Source organism: Rhagoletis zephyria, unplaced genomic scaffold, assembly GCF_001687245.7.
Source record: "Rhagoletis zephyria isolate East Lansing unplaced genomic scaffold, Rhagoletis_zephyria_1.1 Rzeph_scaffold_00272, whole genome shotgun sequence".
Lineage (NCBI taxonomy): Eukaryota > Metazoa > Arthropoda > Insecta > Diptera > Tephritidae > Rhagoletis > Rhagoletis zephyria.
In genome coordinates this window covers 49,486-67,540 of record NW_016157356.1, presented here as the reverse complement: position 1 = coordinate 67,540, position 18,055 = coordinate 49,486, and the positions used below count along the sequence as shown (strand labels likewise).

Here is an 18,055-nt window from a genome sequence, read left to right as displayed (position 1 = left end):
CGAGCCGTGGCCAGAGTGGTCGCAATACCCTGCAGGTGTGAAGGTTTACCCACCAACCTTGCCGCCATATGGATTGCATATATCTCAGCCTGAAAAACACTGCAGTGGTCTGGGAGTCTATACGACTCCCTCAGAGATAACTCCTGATCCTGTTCCGATATCCATTTTGGAGCCGTCCGTGAACATGGGTATTTCGTCAATAGCAATATTAAATTCCCAGTCACTTCTGTCAGGAAAATGGATATCGAGGTTTCGATTGAAGTCAATTTCCGTGACCTGATGGTCACAGCGGCTGTATTCCACCCCCACTCTCCCGAGGATTGTGGCGAGACCGTTGCAAGTTGTTCGCAGCATGTTAGACGCTCTGAGTCGTAGAGCGCTTTTAGTTGCGATACTTTTATAGGTGGAATATCCAGCAGGGTCTCTAGAGATGCCTGGGGCGTTGAATAAATCGCCCCCGTTATGCATAAGCATGCTTGTCGTTGCACCTTTTGCAAGTTGAGTAAATGGGATTTGGTGTCAGCCGCCTGCCACCATACCAGCGTGCCATAGGTGAGGATAGGTCTAACTACCGCCGTATAAATCCAATGTATTATCTGCGGTCGCAGACCCCAGTCTTTTCCAATGGTAGCTTTGCAGGAGTAGAGCGCGTTGAGCGCNTTCATCGAAGTGCTGGACACTCAAAAACGAAGTGCTGGACGGATTCTAACTCCTCCTCACCCCTGCAGCTTCTACAGAAATCATTATGCGGGGCTCCGAACCTGGCGGCCATGTGGCCAATGGTCCAGTGTCCCGTTAGTATTCCTGTGAGAAGCCTGACGTTTGACTTTGAAAGCCTTAATAGGCTCCTTGTTCTTCGTTCATCGAGCCGTGGCCAGAGTGGTCGCAATACCCTGCAGGTGTGAAGGTTTACCCACCAACCTTGCCGCCATATGGATTGCATATATCTCAGCCTGAAAAACACTGCAGTGGTCTGGGAGTCTATACGACTCCCTCAGAGATAACTCCTGATCCTGTTCCGATATCCATTTTGGAGCCGTCCGTGAACATGGGTATTTCGTCAATAGCAATATTAAATTCCCAGTCACTTCTGTCAGGAAAATGGATATCGAGGTTTCGATTGAAGTCAATTTCCGTGACCTGATGGTCACAGCGGCTGTATTCCACCCCCACTCTCCCGAGGATTGTGGCGAGACCGTTGCAAGTTGTTCGCAGCATGTTAGACGCTCTGAGTCGTAGAGCGCTTTTAGTTGCGATACTTTTATAGGTGGAATATCCAGCAGGGTCTCTAGAGATGCCTGGGGCGTTGAATAAATCGCCCCCGTTATGCATAAGCATGCTTGTCGTTGCACCTTTTGCAAGTTGAGTAAATGGGATTTGGTGTCAGCCGCCTGCCACCATACCAGCGTGCCATAGGTGAGGATAGGTCTAACTACCGCCGTATAAATCCAATGTATTATCTGCGGTCGCAGACCCCAGTCTTTTCCAATGGTAGCTTTGCAGGAGTAGAGCGCGTTGAGCGCCTTCTTTCTCCACTCTTCGGTGTTCCTTTTCCAGGAAAGCTTAGAGTCGAGAATAACCCCCAAAAACTTTGCTTCTTTGGACAATTCGGGATTTGCTCCATTGAGGGACGGAGGTCGGAAATTGTCTATTTTATATCGCTTGGTGAGGTGTGCCCCGTGTGGCTGTTTTCCTCACTTCTGATGTGCCCAAGTAGCCATTGATGTTTCTGGTGCTCAACATATTGTCGATCCAGAGAGTGATCAATGGGTCCAGTTCTACAGCCACCATGGAGCAGTGTATGGATGCCAAATTAACATTGTTAAAGGCGCCCTCCACGTCCAGGAAGGCTGCCAGCGCATATTCCTTGTGATTCAGTGCTTGTTCTATACTCCCAACAACCTTGTGCAGGGCTGTTTCAACCGACCTACCTTTACGGTAGGCATGTTGAGCTTCGCTGAAGGTCCCAGGAGTAAAGCGTTGCGTGATCAGCAGACTCAGAAGCCTCTCCATTATTTTGAGAAGAAATGATGAGAGGCTGATGGGCCTAAAATCTTTTACAGTGCTGTGGCCCGCTTTCCCTGCTTTGGGAATGAAGACCCCTCTTACTCGCCCTATAGATTGTCGTTAGCCAGGGGGTTACCGCGGCGCTTGTTCGTTGTAGCATGGCTGGAAAGATCCCATCCGGTCCCGGAGATTTGTAGGGTTGGAAGGATCTGATAGCCCAAGCTACTTTGTCTGTAGTGATGATTTCGTCCACTGGACTGCCTTGCCTGTGGGTACAAGGCTGTTCTGTCACAGGAGTTCCTGTGTCCCCTGCGTCACCGCAGCCAGGGAAGTGGACGTCCGTAAGGTGTTCCAGTGTTTCAAGGTTGCTTTCGGTGTGCCCTCCTCCTGGCTTTTTAAGAAAGCCGGGAGGATCCGGGTTTTTCGAGAGGCACCTTCTTAGTCGCGCGGCATCAGTAGTCGTTTCGAGGTCCTCGAAACCTTCTTTGCTTTCTTTATCTCTTTCTTGAACGCATTGAAGTTGCGATGATATTCGTCCCAGTCCTCCGCGTTCTTAGTGAACTTCGCTTTATTGAAAGTTTTCCTAGCTGCTATCCTGAGCCGCCTTAAATCGGCCGTCCACCACCTTGGGTGTCGCTTAGAAGGTTTGCTCTCGGGACAGGTTGTTATGTAACATTCGTTGAGAGACTTCGTTAGACAGAGGACCGCTCCCTCCAGTTGGTCCGCTGAAATTGGCTCCGCCGTGTACGGTGGACTCGCACACACTCGCACTTTCGTACGGGATGGTACCTCTGAGATCGGAACAACTTCTAGTCGTGCGTTGGCCCAAAGTTCATCTTGGTTGCGGACGCAGTTTGTTAGGAAGTCTAACGACTCCTTGTTACCGCATCCAACAACTTTGACTCCCTTCTGCCACTTGGCTCCATCAAACATACCAATGTTGTTGTTTTTGGTTCGCTGGATTTCGCCAAGTAGTGCCCTCATAATCTTTTCTTCCAGGAGCAACCATTTTTCCGTGGGAATCTTTCCTTCCGGGTGATTCCGGTCTATGATTGCTACCTGGAGCTCTGGTGCTGAGCATAAGGTCGATGAAGTTTTCACCCGCTTCTGCTCAGGCTGTGTTTTCTTGTCGCCAGACAGTTGTCTCTTCGGAGTGCGTGCAACCGGTCCCTTACCACCGGAGACAATAGCAGCTGCCGACGTCGAGGCCTTCTCCCCGTGCATCCGTGGGAACACTGGCCTCGCGGTCTTCGGCACCTTGGGCGTCAGTGATTGCGACAGCTTGTTGTTTCCAACAGCGGACAGGGGAGCAGATTTCTTCGTCGGCAGACTGCTACCGCCCTCAGAGGGGGGTTTGGTTACAGCGTCCCTTTTTTCGGAGTTGGTGGCTTTTCCAGAGACCGCGGTCACACTTCCGGAAGCATTCGAGACTTTCTCCTCACGGAGTCGCTCATACTTCCGGACAATGTAGGCATGCTTCGTGTCCCTTGGCGTTAGAGTGGCGGGGTCGCGCTCTCGCAGTTTCGCGAGGATTCGACGAGAGCTTTTGTACCCCATCTTTCTCTGCCGCTCTTTGTCCTTCTCCTTGTCGGGCTTGGCATTGACTCCATAGCTCCTTCGGTTGCAGCCGGTCTCTCAGAAACATCAGACCCCAGACTGAGCTGGCTCAGTGCGATGGAATCCGCCCAGTCGCGATCCTCCTCATCTGAGGAGTCTAGCAGTGAGTGGATTTGAAGATACTGGGAGCCCGACTCGCCACTTTCGGAATGGCAACTCTGTTGCCTTGCCAATGTTTTTACCTCAGTAGCTCGCCTATCATCCAAGCCCGGGGCAGACAGCTGGAAGATAGGGTCAACAGTAGCATTTCGATAGCTGGGGCCTGTTGTCACCACTCCAACGATAGGGTCTCCGGGGATTTTAGAACCCTCCTTTGCCGGATACTGAGGGCCGGGCTGAGTAGACATTCCGGGGGGAGGGTTGCATTTTATACCTACTGCCAGGTGAAGGTTGTCCTGCCGCCCACTATGGGTCAGACGCAGACCAGGGAGCCACCCCACTGGGGAACAGACGCTTCTGGATTTGTCGGTCCGTTTTCAAACGCGAAGATTGGGGTCCCGTACGTAGTGGTCCACCCGTCATCACCTTATGGTCGTCCTGAGCGTTAGTCGATGCTCGTCACGTACAGTCCGGGTCCAGTCCTCACTACGGGAGCTCAGCCTTGAGCGAGGATATACCGCCTCGCACCGGTCGACAGAGCCTCGTTAGCGATAACAGGGATCACCAAGCCTTGACGGGCAGTGGGTGAGGTTGTCGTTTGGGAAGGATAGGTTATAGATTCACTTCACTCCCCCATTAGATCCCCTATTGCCAACAAAGGTTGTAAATAAAACAAATTTTGGTTTATTTCGCATTGCTTATTTATACTATTTGTAACCTTCTTCTTCTTCTTAATTGGCGCTGTAACCGCCTAAGCGATTTTGGCCGAGTCCAAAACAGCACGCCAGTCATTTCTCTTCTGTGCTAACTGACGCCAATTGAAAATGCCAAGTGAAGCCAAGTCCTTCTCCACCTGGTCTTTCCAACGCAGAGGAGGCCTTCCTCTTCCTCTGTTACCAGCATCGCGGCCCGCGTTGAATATTTTCAGAGCAGGAGCGTTTCTGTCCATCCGAACGACATGGCCAAGCCAGCGGAGCCGCTGAATTTTAATTCGCTGCACTATGTCTATATCGTTGTAAAGCTCATACAGCTCATCGTTAAATCGTCTGCGATATTCGCCATCACCAACGCGTAAAGGTCCGTAAATCTTTCGCAGAATCTTTCTCTCGAAAACTCCAAGAGCCGCCTCATCAGATGCTTTCATTGTCCATGCTTCCGCGCCATACACCAGCACAGGCATGATGAGTGACTTATAGAGTGTGATCTTTGTACGACGAGAGAGGACTTTACTTCTCAATTGCCTACTCAGCCCAAAGTAGCACTTGTTGGCAAGAGTGATTCTCCGTTGGATTTCAAGGCTGACATTATTATTGGTGTTAATGCTGGTTCCCAAATAAACGAAGTCGTCTACTTTTTCAAACTTGTAACTGTCAACAGTGACGTGGGTGCCAAGACGCGTATGCTCTGACTGTTTGTGTGATGACAGGAGATACTTCGTTTTGTCCTCGTTCACCACCAGACCCATTCGCTTTGCTTCTCTATCCAATCCCGAGAAGGCAGAACAGACGTAGCCCTTGTTTTTACCGATAATATCGATGTCGTCGGCATACGCCAGCAATTGTACGCTCTTATAAAGTATTGTGCCTGAGCGGTTCAGTTCTGCGGCTCTTATTATCTTCTCCAACATAAGATTAAAGAAATCACACGAAAGGGAGTCCCCTTGTCTGAAACCTCGTTTGGTATCAAACGGCTCGGAGAGGTCCTTCCCTATTCTGACGGAGCTGGTGGTATTGCTCAACGTCATTTTACACAGCCGTATTAGTTTCGCGGGGATACCAAATTCAGACATCGCGGCATAAAGGCAACTTCTCTTCGTGCTGTCGAAAGCGGCTTTGAAATCGACAAATAGATGGTGTGTGTCGATCCTATTCTCGCGGGTCTTTTCCAAGATTTGGCGTATTGTGAATACCTGATCTATGGTGGATTTTCCAGGCCTAAAGCCACACTGATAAGGTCCAATCAGCTCGTTGACGGTGGGCTTCAGTCTTTCGCACAATACGCTCGATAAGACCTTGTAACCTATGCTTAGAAGGCTAATTCCGCGGTAGTTGGCGCGTATGGCGGGGTCGCCTTTCTTGTGGATTGGGCAGAGCACACTTAAATTCCAGTCGTCGGGCATGCGTTCATCTGACCATATTCTGCATACGAGCTGATGCATGCACCTCATCAGCTCCTCGCCGCCGTACTTGAATAGCTCGGCTGGCAGGCCGTCAGCTCCAGCAGCTTTGTTGTTTTTCAGCCGCGTAATCGCTATTCGTACCTCGTCATAGTCAGGCGGTGGGACAGCTACTCCATCATCATCGACTGGGGACTCGGGTTCGTCTTCCTCACTACTTTCAGCGCTGCTACCATTCAGTAGGTTATAAAAGTGTTCCCTCCACAATTTAAGTATATTCTGGACATCGGTCACTAGGTCGCCATTGTTGTTCTTACAGGAGTTCGCCCCGGTCTTGAAACCTTCCGTAAGTCGCCTAACCCTCTGGTAGAATTTTCGGGCGTTCTTCCTGTCGGCCAGCATCTCAAGCTCTTCGCACTCACGTATTTCGGCCTCTCTCTTCTTATTGCGGCAAATACGTCTCGCTTCCTTCTTCAGTTCCCTATAACGGTCCCACATGGCTCGCGTTGCGCCCGATCGCAGCGTGGCCCTGTAGGCGGCATCTTTTTTCTCTGCGGCTTCTTGACATTCCTCATCGTACCAGTTGTTCTTTCGGGCTCGCTGAAATCCAACTACTTCTTCGGCGGCGGTACTTAATGATCGGGAAATGTGGTTCCACTGCTCGCGTACGTCGGATTGTTGAAGAGTGCTCTCAGAGAGCAGGTGTGTGAGTCGAGTGGCGAATAAATTGGCCGTCTGTTGTGATTGCAGCTTTTCGACGTTAAGCTTTCCTTGCATTGTTGGGCGCACATTTTTTGCTGCACAGAGGCGGGTGCGTATCTTGGCTACAACAAGATAGTGGTCCGAGTCGATGTTTGGCCCTCGGAGTGTACGTACGTCCAAAACGCTTGAAGCATGCCTTCCGTCTATCACAACATGATCGATTTGGTTTCTCGTTTTTCGATCTGGAGACAGCCATGTAGCTTGGTGGATGTTCTTATGCTGGAACCTAGTACTACATATTACCATATTTCGGGCCCCGGCGAAGTCGATCAGCCTCAGTCCGTTATCGGACGTTTCGTCGTGGAGGCTGAATTTTCCGACAGTGGCGCCAAAGATCCCTTCCTTGCCCACCTTGGCATTAAAATCGCCAAGCACGATTTTGACATCGTGTCGGGGGCAGCGCTCATATGTACGTTCCAAGCGCTCATAGAAGAGATCCTTGGACGCCTCATCCTTCTCTTCCGTCGGGGCATGGGCGCAGATGAGCGAGATGTTGAAGAATCTAGCTTTGATGCGGATTGTGGCTAGACGTTCGTCCACCGGGGTGAACGCCAGTACTCGGCGACGGAGTCTCTCTCCTACCACGAATCCAACACCGAATTTGCGCTCCTTTACGTGGCAACTGTAGTAGACGTCGCAAGGCTTCACGCTTACTTTACCTTGCCCCGTCCATCGCATTTCTTGGATGGCGGTGATGTCAGCCTTTGTCTTCCCGAGGACATCAACCAGCCGGGCAGAGGCACCTTCCCCATTAAGGGTCCGGATATTCCAGGTGCATACCCTTAAATCATAGTCCTTTATACGTTTGCCGTGGTCGTCATCAGAAAAAGGGGGTCTCATCCGAGGCTTGTTGGAATTTTTCATTGGGCGGGGTTTTAACGTGGCGGGACCCAAACCCAGCGCACGCGAAGTTTTACGCCTTCTCACTTTAGCTCGCTCCCAAACGGGTGTTTGGTTGCTACCCAGAGGATACGTGGATATAAATATCCGGACGTTGTGAGCTGCGATTTGAACCGTACGCACAAGAATCGCTTCTGGCCACTCCCAGGTGAATGGCAGTCAAAAGTTTTCCACTTCTGCGCACGGAACCATCCTATTTGTAACCATGATTCAATAATACAAGGTTGTGTAATTTGTGACAGCTAAAATTTGACACTCCTTTATCTAGATTTGTATTTCGCATTTTGCGAAAACGGTAGTAGAATGGTATTACAAAAAGTACGCAAAGTATACAATTAGAAGTAAAATGTGTATTATTAATTCTATGCGAATTTGCAATTTATTTGGTGTTTTAATGGAAATACTAAACAATACATAAAAATATGCATTTTTGATTTAAGTTATTCGTCATTTCCGGGAACAAATCTAGAATACCGACCGTACAGCTATGCAAAAACGAAAAATGCAGATCAATAGAACTTTGTATGCTCATTTCAACCATGCCAAAATGATTTGGCGCAAGTAAAAAATGAAGATGTTCTAGAAGGTTAAAGTTCAGTTTTTAGATATTTTAAATATTAATATCTTATGAACTTATGAAATAAACCTGTTATATCTTCTTTATTTTTTACCTGCGCCAAATAATTTGGTATCGTTGAAATCAGCGTAAAAAGTTCAAACAATCGGCATATTTGGTTATTTTATAGCTAAACGGTCGCTATTCTACACTTGTTCTAGATAATTACGCAAACGTAGGTGACGCCAACGAATATTAAGTATGAATAATTTTTGGTTTTACTACTAATATCACTAGAAACTATAGAGTAAGCAACATTCTGCACAAGTACAGGAGCCGATTTTATGTGTGGTAGCGAGAAGACTGTTTTATTAAAAAACCTTTCTATTATTGAATCATGCTTTGTAACAAAAACAGTTTACTGACAGAAGGAAAACAAATTTTTTATTCCAAAAATACAATTAAACAAATTTTTTTACTTACGAAAAGTCTTTAATAACTGCTCGGCAAATTGGACATAACGCTTTTGTATGAATTTTGTCTGCATGCTTTTTAATTTGTTGAAAACATTGCTGGAAAACCTTAAAATGTTTGCATGGAACCATGGCGCAATAAACAGGTGAAGTAATAAAACAGCTTTCTCGCTCTATTTTCTGACATTCAAGTTTTTCATATAAGGCAGTGACAAAATCTTTCNACCAGCAAAAAATTCTCGGACTAAAACTGGTAACTTCTGACAGAGAGAGAACCGTATTTACTCTCTTTTTTGTCCTCTCAATAGTCAGAGAACCGAGTACGGGATCGATTTCCAGTAAAATCTGACTGATTCTGACTATTTCTGACTAGTCCGGACTCATACGGGATCGCAACTAAAAGTAACCGTTCCTGTTCGCAGTACCTACATGTATGTATAACAAAGAGAATATTGTTTTGAGTTTTATCTTCAGTTAAAATTTGTGCATTAGCATCACTTGCTTCACTATATCCGAACTGTGGACTTTNCAAAGAGAATATTGTTTTGAGTTTTATCTTCAGTTAAAATTTGTGCATTAGCATCACTTGCTTCACTATATCCGAACTGTGGACTTTGTTTACGAAGACGGAGCGAACATGTGGTACGAAATAGTGATGTAAAAATATGTAAAATTTTACCTACTCTCAGACTTCTAAATTTGAACGTATAGTCTGTACAAGCAGGTGTGACGAATGGCACAATAAACACGTGAAGTGATAAAGCAGCTTTCTCGCTTTATTTTCTGACATTCGGCTGCCTTATAAATAGTCACATTTTATACATGATTCAATAATACAAGGTTCGATAAACTGACAGTTGTCTCTCTCGCACCGCTCCCTTAGCAGTGGGACCGTGTTGCTTCTTTGCAAATTTACATGGAAACAGTGTAGCTTTGGCGTGAAATAAAAGTATAAGCTTTTGTGCAATATGTTTATTTGTATATGCATATGAAGCATATTTAACTGATGAAAACCTAAGCATTGGATGTTTACATCAATCTCATAGTAGTCTTATTTTAATTTTGAGTCATTTTGCAGTTTTTATACGGCTAAATAGCATATAAATTACGTAATTCACGTAGATATATCAATATTACGTTCAACATTTCGTTTAAAATGCCAGATTTCCTGCAAATACATAAGAATTTACGAAAGGAATTTCACTACTAATTGACTACTTTGCGTACTTTTCCACTACCATTTTCGAANCCAGATTTCCTGCAAATACATTAGAATTTACGGAAGGAATTTCACTACTAATTGCCTACTTTGCGTACTTTTCTACTACCATTTTCGAAACAAGGGATTGCATTCTTGCCCTTTCTCTGTCCTTCGTAAATGCAACCTTTTGTAAGGGAGTGTCAAACCGCAGCTGTCAATAATTATCTAACCTTGTGTTATTGAATCATAATTTTATAGGCAAATTTTCAAATAAGGCAGAGCCAAAATCTTTCTTCTCACTCTAATATTACTTCACCTGGCATAATTCTATGAACCAAAAATACAAGATCACCTAATCAAAGAAGCAAGAAAAAAGTATATTTCTGAGCGTTTTTGACATCTGCCTAAGAATGAAAACAAACAAAGGAAACGAAGAAGGCGCGTTGATTGAGTGCGATTAAATTGGTATTTATTATAAGAAATACAAAGTGCAACTTGATGACAATTAGCAAAAAAAGTTCATAAAATATGGTTTTCATGATTGAAAGTGTTTTACAATCGCATATCATTATCACGGATCGATTTTTCAATGCCAAAGTCCTGGCCACAAACGTGCACCCACTTTTCACGCAAATTTACGCCTTTTGGCAAACCAAACATACGCATAAACTTGTTCCAATCATACAGCACTTCATTTTGTATCATAAATATGTAATAAACCAAAACTTATAATTAAAATCGCTGCACAAAACACATTCAATCGCTAAAAAATCACTACGAGGAGGTAAAGACGGTGTAAACNTAATGAAAAATAGTCGTGATGATGCTAGGTAAGTCAATTTTGGAACAATAAAACTGTTGTGTCTCTGTGACCTTACTGGTATCAGCTTCTCAAAGAGATAGGCAGGTATTTTAAATACAGTAAGTTTGTAAATAAATATGCAATTCCTAGCGGCCAAATAGTTCTCAAGACTACAACCCAGGATATTTGTTCGACAGGCAGAAATGTGCTCATATCTTCCAATCCCATATACATAACGTGTAGCATTGTTGAATGCTACATTGAGTTTATGGCAAGATATTGAGTCTAGTTTGCTGTATACTACCTCAGAGTAGGTGATGATGNACGTCAAAAACGCTACGAAAACTTTTTTCTGGAAATCGATTACAAATACAGCGATGGCTGATTAGGTGACCTGTATTCGCTGGTTCATGGTATAATTCCACCATGGCCATGCATGGGTGGGATGTTAGACCGGTTCAAAAAAAAAAAGTTTTCTTTTTTTCCATGATATTAGTAGAGAAATGAGTTGCTCTACATGTCCAAAGACATTTTTCCAAAGGCTCCCCAATATCTTTAATATCGGATTAGCGAATCGTATTTGAATGTCAAAATTTTTTGACTGTCGTCTTAGAACTTAAAATGTGTATAATCCGATATTAAAGATATTGGGGGTAGCCTTTGGAAAAATGTCTTTGGACATGTAGAGCAACTCATTTCTCTACTAATATCATGGAAAAAATTAAACCTTTTTTTTTTGTTTGAACCTGCCTAGTGGGGTGCATGCAACAACACCATACGCAATAATTCCCATTACTTGGACATTAAAAAGCAGTTTCAGAAGTGAACTAGTGTCATTTTATTATTATTTTTTTCCTAAACGGTTATAATGCCACCAGTTCATAATTGCAAAAGGACGGGAGGGGGCGGGGGACGCGAGCGGAAGCGCGACGAATTGGGAAATAACACAAATTTGCGTTATTGCCGTTTGTGTTANTTTTCCCCCCCCCCCCCCCCCCCCCCTCCCACCCTTTTTTGGACCACACTAATGTGCATACTTATCAGCGCGCATATGTGCAAATCTCACGAGTTGTTACATTTTTCTACAAAAACGTGTTTTGGTCGAAAATTGCGGCACAATTATTTTAGACAATGCATTATCTTCAGTTTTGCATAAAGAACAAGATTCCACCGCGAAATTGTGTTTAAATGAAAAACTAAAAAAGATATCTATATCTATGCATTGTATAATCTACATATACGTACACGGTTAAAAAATTCGGTTTTAATTCTAAACTCTTTGACTACATNTACCCTCCAGGTAGCTAACCATAAGTTTCACCGCACTGTCTTTGAAGCCGAAATAATGTTTGAGCTTCAGACACAACAATTTGTGATTCACTGAGTAAAACGGCTTTGAGAAGTCGAGTAAGCAAAGAAGTGTCAGGTCGCCATTANATTTAAATTTTTACAAATTTTCTCAAACAACAAATTTTATTAAACAACAACATAATACAATATATGTAACTTAACAATAACAACGAGTATGACTTAATTAATGGAAAAGAAAAAAAAATATTAGAATAGAACAGAAATAGTGGAGAGAGATAGAGAAAATTTTAATGCCCTTACACAATGCTATCAGTAATTTTTAAAATAATTGTAGATTTGTGTCCTGTAGTTGAATCTGTTTAACCCACTCTTAACGGTCTCAGGTAATGAATTCCAGACTCTTACTGCGTTAATGAAAAATAGTCTTGATGATGCTAGGTAAGTCAATTTTGGAACAATAAAACTGTTGTGTCTCTGTGACCTTACTGGTATCAGCTTCTCAAAGAGATAGGCAGGTATTTTAAATACAGTAAGTTTGTAAATAAATATGCAATTCCTAGCGGCCAAATAGTTCTCAAGACTACAACCCAGGATATTTGTTCGACAGGCAGAAATGTGCTCATATCTTCCAATCCCATATACATAACGTGTAGCATTGTTGAATGCTACATTGAGTTTATGGCAAGATATTGAGTCTAGTTTGCTGTATACTACCTCAGAGTAGGTGATGATGGGCATAATTAGTTGGAGAACTAATTTACGCCTGGTTTCCAGTGGCGTAAATGTTGCAGAAACTCTCAGCTTACACAGTATCGCATACACGCTGCTCACAACCTTATTTATGTGGTCAGTACATGTAAGTTTAGAGTTAAGAATAAAACCTAAATTTCTTATCTTATCCGTAAAACTAAGCGGACTGGTACCTATCCACAGTTTTGGTATACAATCGACATACACCACACTATTACATACAGGCAATACATACGACTTTGACGCATTTAAACATAGAGAATTTCCAGCAGCCCAAACAGAAATGGCAGACAAGTCACTGTTTATTTTGAAACATAAATCCTCAACGAGACCAATACGACTGGACAGGTACAATTGTATGTCATCAGCATACGCATGGATATTCACATATTGACAAACAGGAAAGACATCATTGACAAAGAGACTGAATAACAGTGGACCGAGGACAGAACCTTGTGGAACACCAGCATACACAAATCTAGGCCGGGATATTAGTTTGTTTGACTTAACCTTCTGCGTTCTACCCTCCAGGTAGCTAACCATAAGTTTCACCGCACTGTCTTTGAAGCCGAAATAATGTTTGAGCTTCAGACACAACAATTTGTGATTCACTGAGTCAAACGCCTTTGAGAAGTCGAGTAAGCAAAGAAGTGTCAGGTCGCCATTGTCAAAGTTAATTCTAATATCATCCAGTATTTTGACCACTGCCGTCGAACAACTATGTTTTTGTCGGAAGCCAGATTGTAGTGGAGAAAGCAGACTATTTTCTTGCACAAATGCAGAAATTTGCGCAGCCATTAAGTTTTCACAAGCCTTCGAAAAGACAGGCAGTATGCTGACAGGTCTATAGTCGCCAGCATAAGTAGCATTCGTCTTCTTCGGAACTGGCAAAATTATAGCTTTTTTCCAAACTGCTGGAAAGCATGAGCTGGTAAAACAATGGTTTATTATATGAGTCAGAGGGCCTATTATAAAATCAATTACTATTTTGACGAATTTCAGCGAGATTTCATCTTCCCCTATAGCGTTAGACTTAATTTTTGACAGGGCCATCAGGACCTCAACTTCGCTAACTGCCATAAATTGAAACTCGTGTTTTGGACTAGCACAAGACATGAAATCCTTCAACACGGGAGCACAATGGTTTTTGTTGTTGGCACTGATAAAATATTCGTTCAGCTCATCGACGTCAATTTCACACTCGGGTCTTTCTTTGCCATGTATTTTAAGATTTTTTAGATTGCGCCACAGTTCCTTCGAGGGGAGTGACGGATTTAGTCTTGAATAGCTGTACCAACGTTTTGCTTGTCTTATTATAGCAGTAGTTTCATTTCGAATTTCCTTGTAACGATTCCAAGAAGTGTCCGTTTGATTTTTTCTCCACTTAGCATAAGACTTATTGCGTTTCCTGATGGCAGAACGAACTTTGGAATTGTACCAAGGACACGAACTATTTACAATATTTACAGAACACAGTGGAACATGCACATTAAACAACATGGACAAGTTATTGTTGAGGAAGTCAAGTTTATCATCAACAGTGGGAAGAAACCAACATTCATTCCAATAAATATTGCTCAGGTCTGAAAACAAAGAATCTACATTCAACCACTTAAAATCACGATACACAAAGGTAGCACCTAAACCTGGACGATTCATCACAACATCTAGAGAACAAAATATTAAATCATGGTCGGAAATAAAATCTACTTGGTCAAATTTAAGAATATGCGAGAGGTTGCAGGTAATAAAATAATCAAGGAGACTAGGTGGGGAGTTATTTGCATACCTCGTTGGCATAGTTTCGTTAACAACACAAAGCCCTGCTGTTGCCAACTGGTCCAATAATTTACTACTACTGGGATCGTTTACTAATATATTTACATTAAAATCACCACAGATAAGAATACGCTCATAATCTAACACAAATTCAGACAGGTCAAAAAATAATGTATCTAGAGCTATACCCTTATTAGGATTATAAACACATGCGAGTAAGACTTTATTCACGCCATCAGATACTTCAGTAATTATGTATTCAGTTTCGCAGTTGTTTGATTTTACTAACAGTTTGAGTTTCAGACTTTTGTTACAGTACACTGCAACTCCCCCCCTTTTTTAAGTCTACGATCATGCCTCAATAAATTGTAGCCGTTTAAAGACAGGTTGAAATCAGGAAGGTCACTATGGAACCAAGTCTCAGAAACACAAATTACATCCACTGCAGACTCTTCAAAGACGTACCTAGCTAAGTCAAGTTTATCACGGCTTAGACTACGTGCATTAAAATGCACCACATTAAAACCATCATTTTGTTTACATAAAATATCAATAATACATTTCTTATTTTCATTAACGCAAGGGCCTGACTTATCGAGCAGACCTACAATCGCAAATCCGGGCTAGAACAGAAACAACCAAAAACAAGCAAACGAAGCATGTATACATATTTGCATAAGTGCAAGACAATAACAAAGAAAGGGCATGATAGTGAAAGGCGGGTAGTTAAGAAAATACTATGAAATTTAAGAGAGCAGTAGAAATTATAAATAAATTTAAGATAATATGCAGGGAAATTAAGAGGAAAACAGCAGAGAAGAGAGGTATAATAAAAGAAGAAACAAGAGCAGGTACAACATAAACAAATGATAAACATAACAGCTATACTTAAACATACGTTATCAGGTGCCTGCAGCAACAACACTTTTGATGCTCTCTATATTGAGTACCTTCACAGCTTTACACTTAGGGCGAACGCGTACATACACATACCCACGAACTGAAAAGGCAGCTACAAGTTTTTGATCTCTTCTTAGCTGCATTGCGAAGCGCATTAGCTCGCGGTTGTTTTTTGTAAGACACTCATGTATGTATATTTTCCCATCTGAGCTCAGGCCAACATCACGGAGCAATAGCGGCCGCATTTTTTCTTTGCAAAAGCGAGCCACTGATTTGAAAAGGGTGGATCGATCAGCAGAAGATGCTAACTTGACAATCACCGAAGCAGCGGAGTTGCTCTGTTTAGATACTCGAAAGACCGAGCGAACTTGAAGCACAGGTAAATCCAATGACTGACACAGGTTGCCGAAGGTATCTCCTAAATTCTCACCATCCACATAGGGGAGACCATTGATAATGATATCGGTGGAGACGGCTTGGTTTTGACATTCGTTAAGCTCAGTCTTAAGCAGCGCCACCTCCATTTGCAGCTGCTCATTTTGCGCAATTTGAGCTTCTGCCTTTCCCACTCGTTCTTCCATTTTTCGCAATGCCTTTTTTAGATTCGCCAGCTCAGCCGTTAACTCGCCAAATCGCTGCATCACTCGTTCTTCAGATGATTTTAACCGTTCAGCTATCTCTTCCACAATACTCTTCCTCTGTGAATCCAGTTGCTCCTCAATACGCTCAAGCCAAGATGTAGGTGGGGAGCTCTCTTTTTTCTCAGTTTTACTGAGAGAACTATTCTGCGGAGTAGATACCGCTTGACGCGCAACTTTTCTTGTTGTCATATTTATTTTTATTTGGAATTAAATTGCGACGATTAAAAATAATATAACTATTGCAGCAGACCTACTCGATATGAGGTGTAGAGATATTTCAGTGAGGCCCGCTATCACTTTAAACGCAAACAATTGATCAAACACTCGGAATAAATATACAGCTGCAGCGCACCGACAATCACGTCTACTCTGCTTGACATTCTTTACTTATAGTATGGCCAATTAAATTTAGTTTTTAATACTAACCTTCCAAGTTTAAAAAAGGAGAGCACATACATATGTTGGGTTTAGAATTTAAACAGTTCGGTTTAACTTTTTAACCCAAAAACTTTCTATTTCGGTTTAGATTTTAAACAAAGTTTTCTATATATGAAGCCTAGAAATACTAGATCTAATAATTTTGGTTTAACTTTTAAACAAATAGGGCCTAAACCAGATTTTATTGAAAATTCCTTAAAAATATTGACTGGTTTAAAAAGTGGCTTACTTGACCTCTGTAGACCCACAGCTCCTGAACCAGTGCGATGCCCAGATTTTCCGACGAAAACCTTCTGCTAATGACTGCTGATGCACCAATGACGTGGTGAAGGTTTATCTGGGCTATGGTTATTGTGGGTTGACTGGTCATTTTTGCATCGGCTCGTCCACCTCTGAGAGTCTCAGGTCGCTCTCACTCCTGCCGTCTAGCTCTAGTCTTCGCAGGTCGAGCCCATCCATCAACTCTTGCGTCGATGGAACCTCTGTAGGGGCGACCGTAGGCTACACACTATCTGCATTGGGAGTGGTGTTGCTCTCAAGTGGGACGGGCTTGAGGCGCCATCATCTTTTACCTACATCTCATCCGAAGCAGTCATGATGGCGTAGGGTAGTTCACAGGCATAACCGCCTCTTCAGCGGGCGCGGTTCTGCGTTTCCCTTTTCGCGCGGCATCGGGTACCTGCTGTCTTCCCCGACTGCTACCATGTGTTTTCCCACTTCTCCGCCACTCGGCGTGCGCGGTTTCGCGATGACGCTCGTTTCTTCTTTCTTCTGCTTCTATTTATGTCATATGCTCGCGGGCCTTTATGCGTGCCACCTCCGGCGTATAGCCCAAAATACAATAACGCAGTGGCAGTGGCAGTGGCAGTTTTTCGAACTCAGCTGTTTTTTAGAAAGTGTGGTGTCCAATGAAGCGACTCACAATACAACAGTGGCAGCTGGCAGTACTGCTCAGTTTAGCCAAAATTCTAAATTCACTGCCACTGCCTTCATCGCAGCAAACTTCGCATGCTGAATTTGACATAAACAAAATGCAGCCAACTTCTGTTCATGTCACTGAAGCCTAAAAGACAACAACAAAAATGTAAACAAACAAAAGGGAATGTCAAAAAAAGCTGTCACTGACAAATCCGTATTGTATTTGCTGCGGCAGTGACTGCCATTATTAGCAGTAACAGCTGGTTCTAAAAACTGTCACTGCCACTGCCACTGCGCTATGGTATTTTGGGCTTATTTCCCTCTTCAAAATACCGAAGGTACCACTTTACTGCTGCACCACTCAGTCTATGCATTCGATGGTCGTTAATCGCTCCTGGTTTACCTAACCGTGGTAGAGTCAGTACTCTACAACTACGGTGCTTTTTTCCAGGGCCCCTATGCCCCCGTTCGCTTGACCTGGAGTGGGAGAACGCTGCGTTCTATGAGGAAGTGCAGGTTCTCGGCGTATGCCACTGCTGGTAGATGGCTCGTCATCAGACATCGCATGTTCGACGAAGAGGGCTAGCTCATCCTGCGTCAGGATGGTCTCATGCCTTATTTGGGTTAGGTTTTTTGTTGTTGTTGTTGTTTTAGCTTTTGTTAGTTTTATTCATCTTGTTCTTACAATCACCTGCTCGGAGAGGCAAGCGCAGTGGTCTAATTTTCTTGCATGGGAGCACAGTCGTCGACCGCGGTAGACCCCTGTGCCGCGGCAAGGCCACACG

At 43.5% G+C, this 18,055-nt stretch overlaps 2 protein-coding genes across 16 annotated transcripts in view; one reads left to right on the top strand and one right to left on the bottom strand.

Annotated features, from left to right (window-relative positions):
• The window catches only part of LOC108358590 (ATP-binding cassette sub-family G member 2-like), a 79,883-nt gene that overhangs the window by 14,689 nt on the left and 47,139 nt on the right, over window positions 1-18,055 (top strand). The window lies entirely within an intron of this gene.
• Window positions 12,031-13,696, bottom strand: LOC108358591 (RNA-directed DNA polymerase from mobile element jockey-like). The gene is made up of 2 exons (XM_017610011.1): window positions 13,679-13,696; window positions 12,031-13,320 (listed from the first exon to the last, which is right to left on the bottom strand). Exon 2 carries the CDS (start codon window positions 13,135-13,137, stop codon window positions 12,154-12,156), a length of 984 nt encoding a protein of 327 aa, XP_017465500.1. The 5' UTR covers window positions 13,138-13,320; window positions 13,679-13,696; the 3' UTR covers window positions 12,031-12,153.

Bases quoted from the DNA above. Each gene is read 5' to 3' on its own strand.
- LOC108358591 (XM_017610011.1), bottom strand. From the start codon at position 13,137: ATGGTTAGCTACCTGGAGGGTAGAACGCAGAAGGTTAAGTCAAACAAA.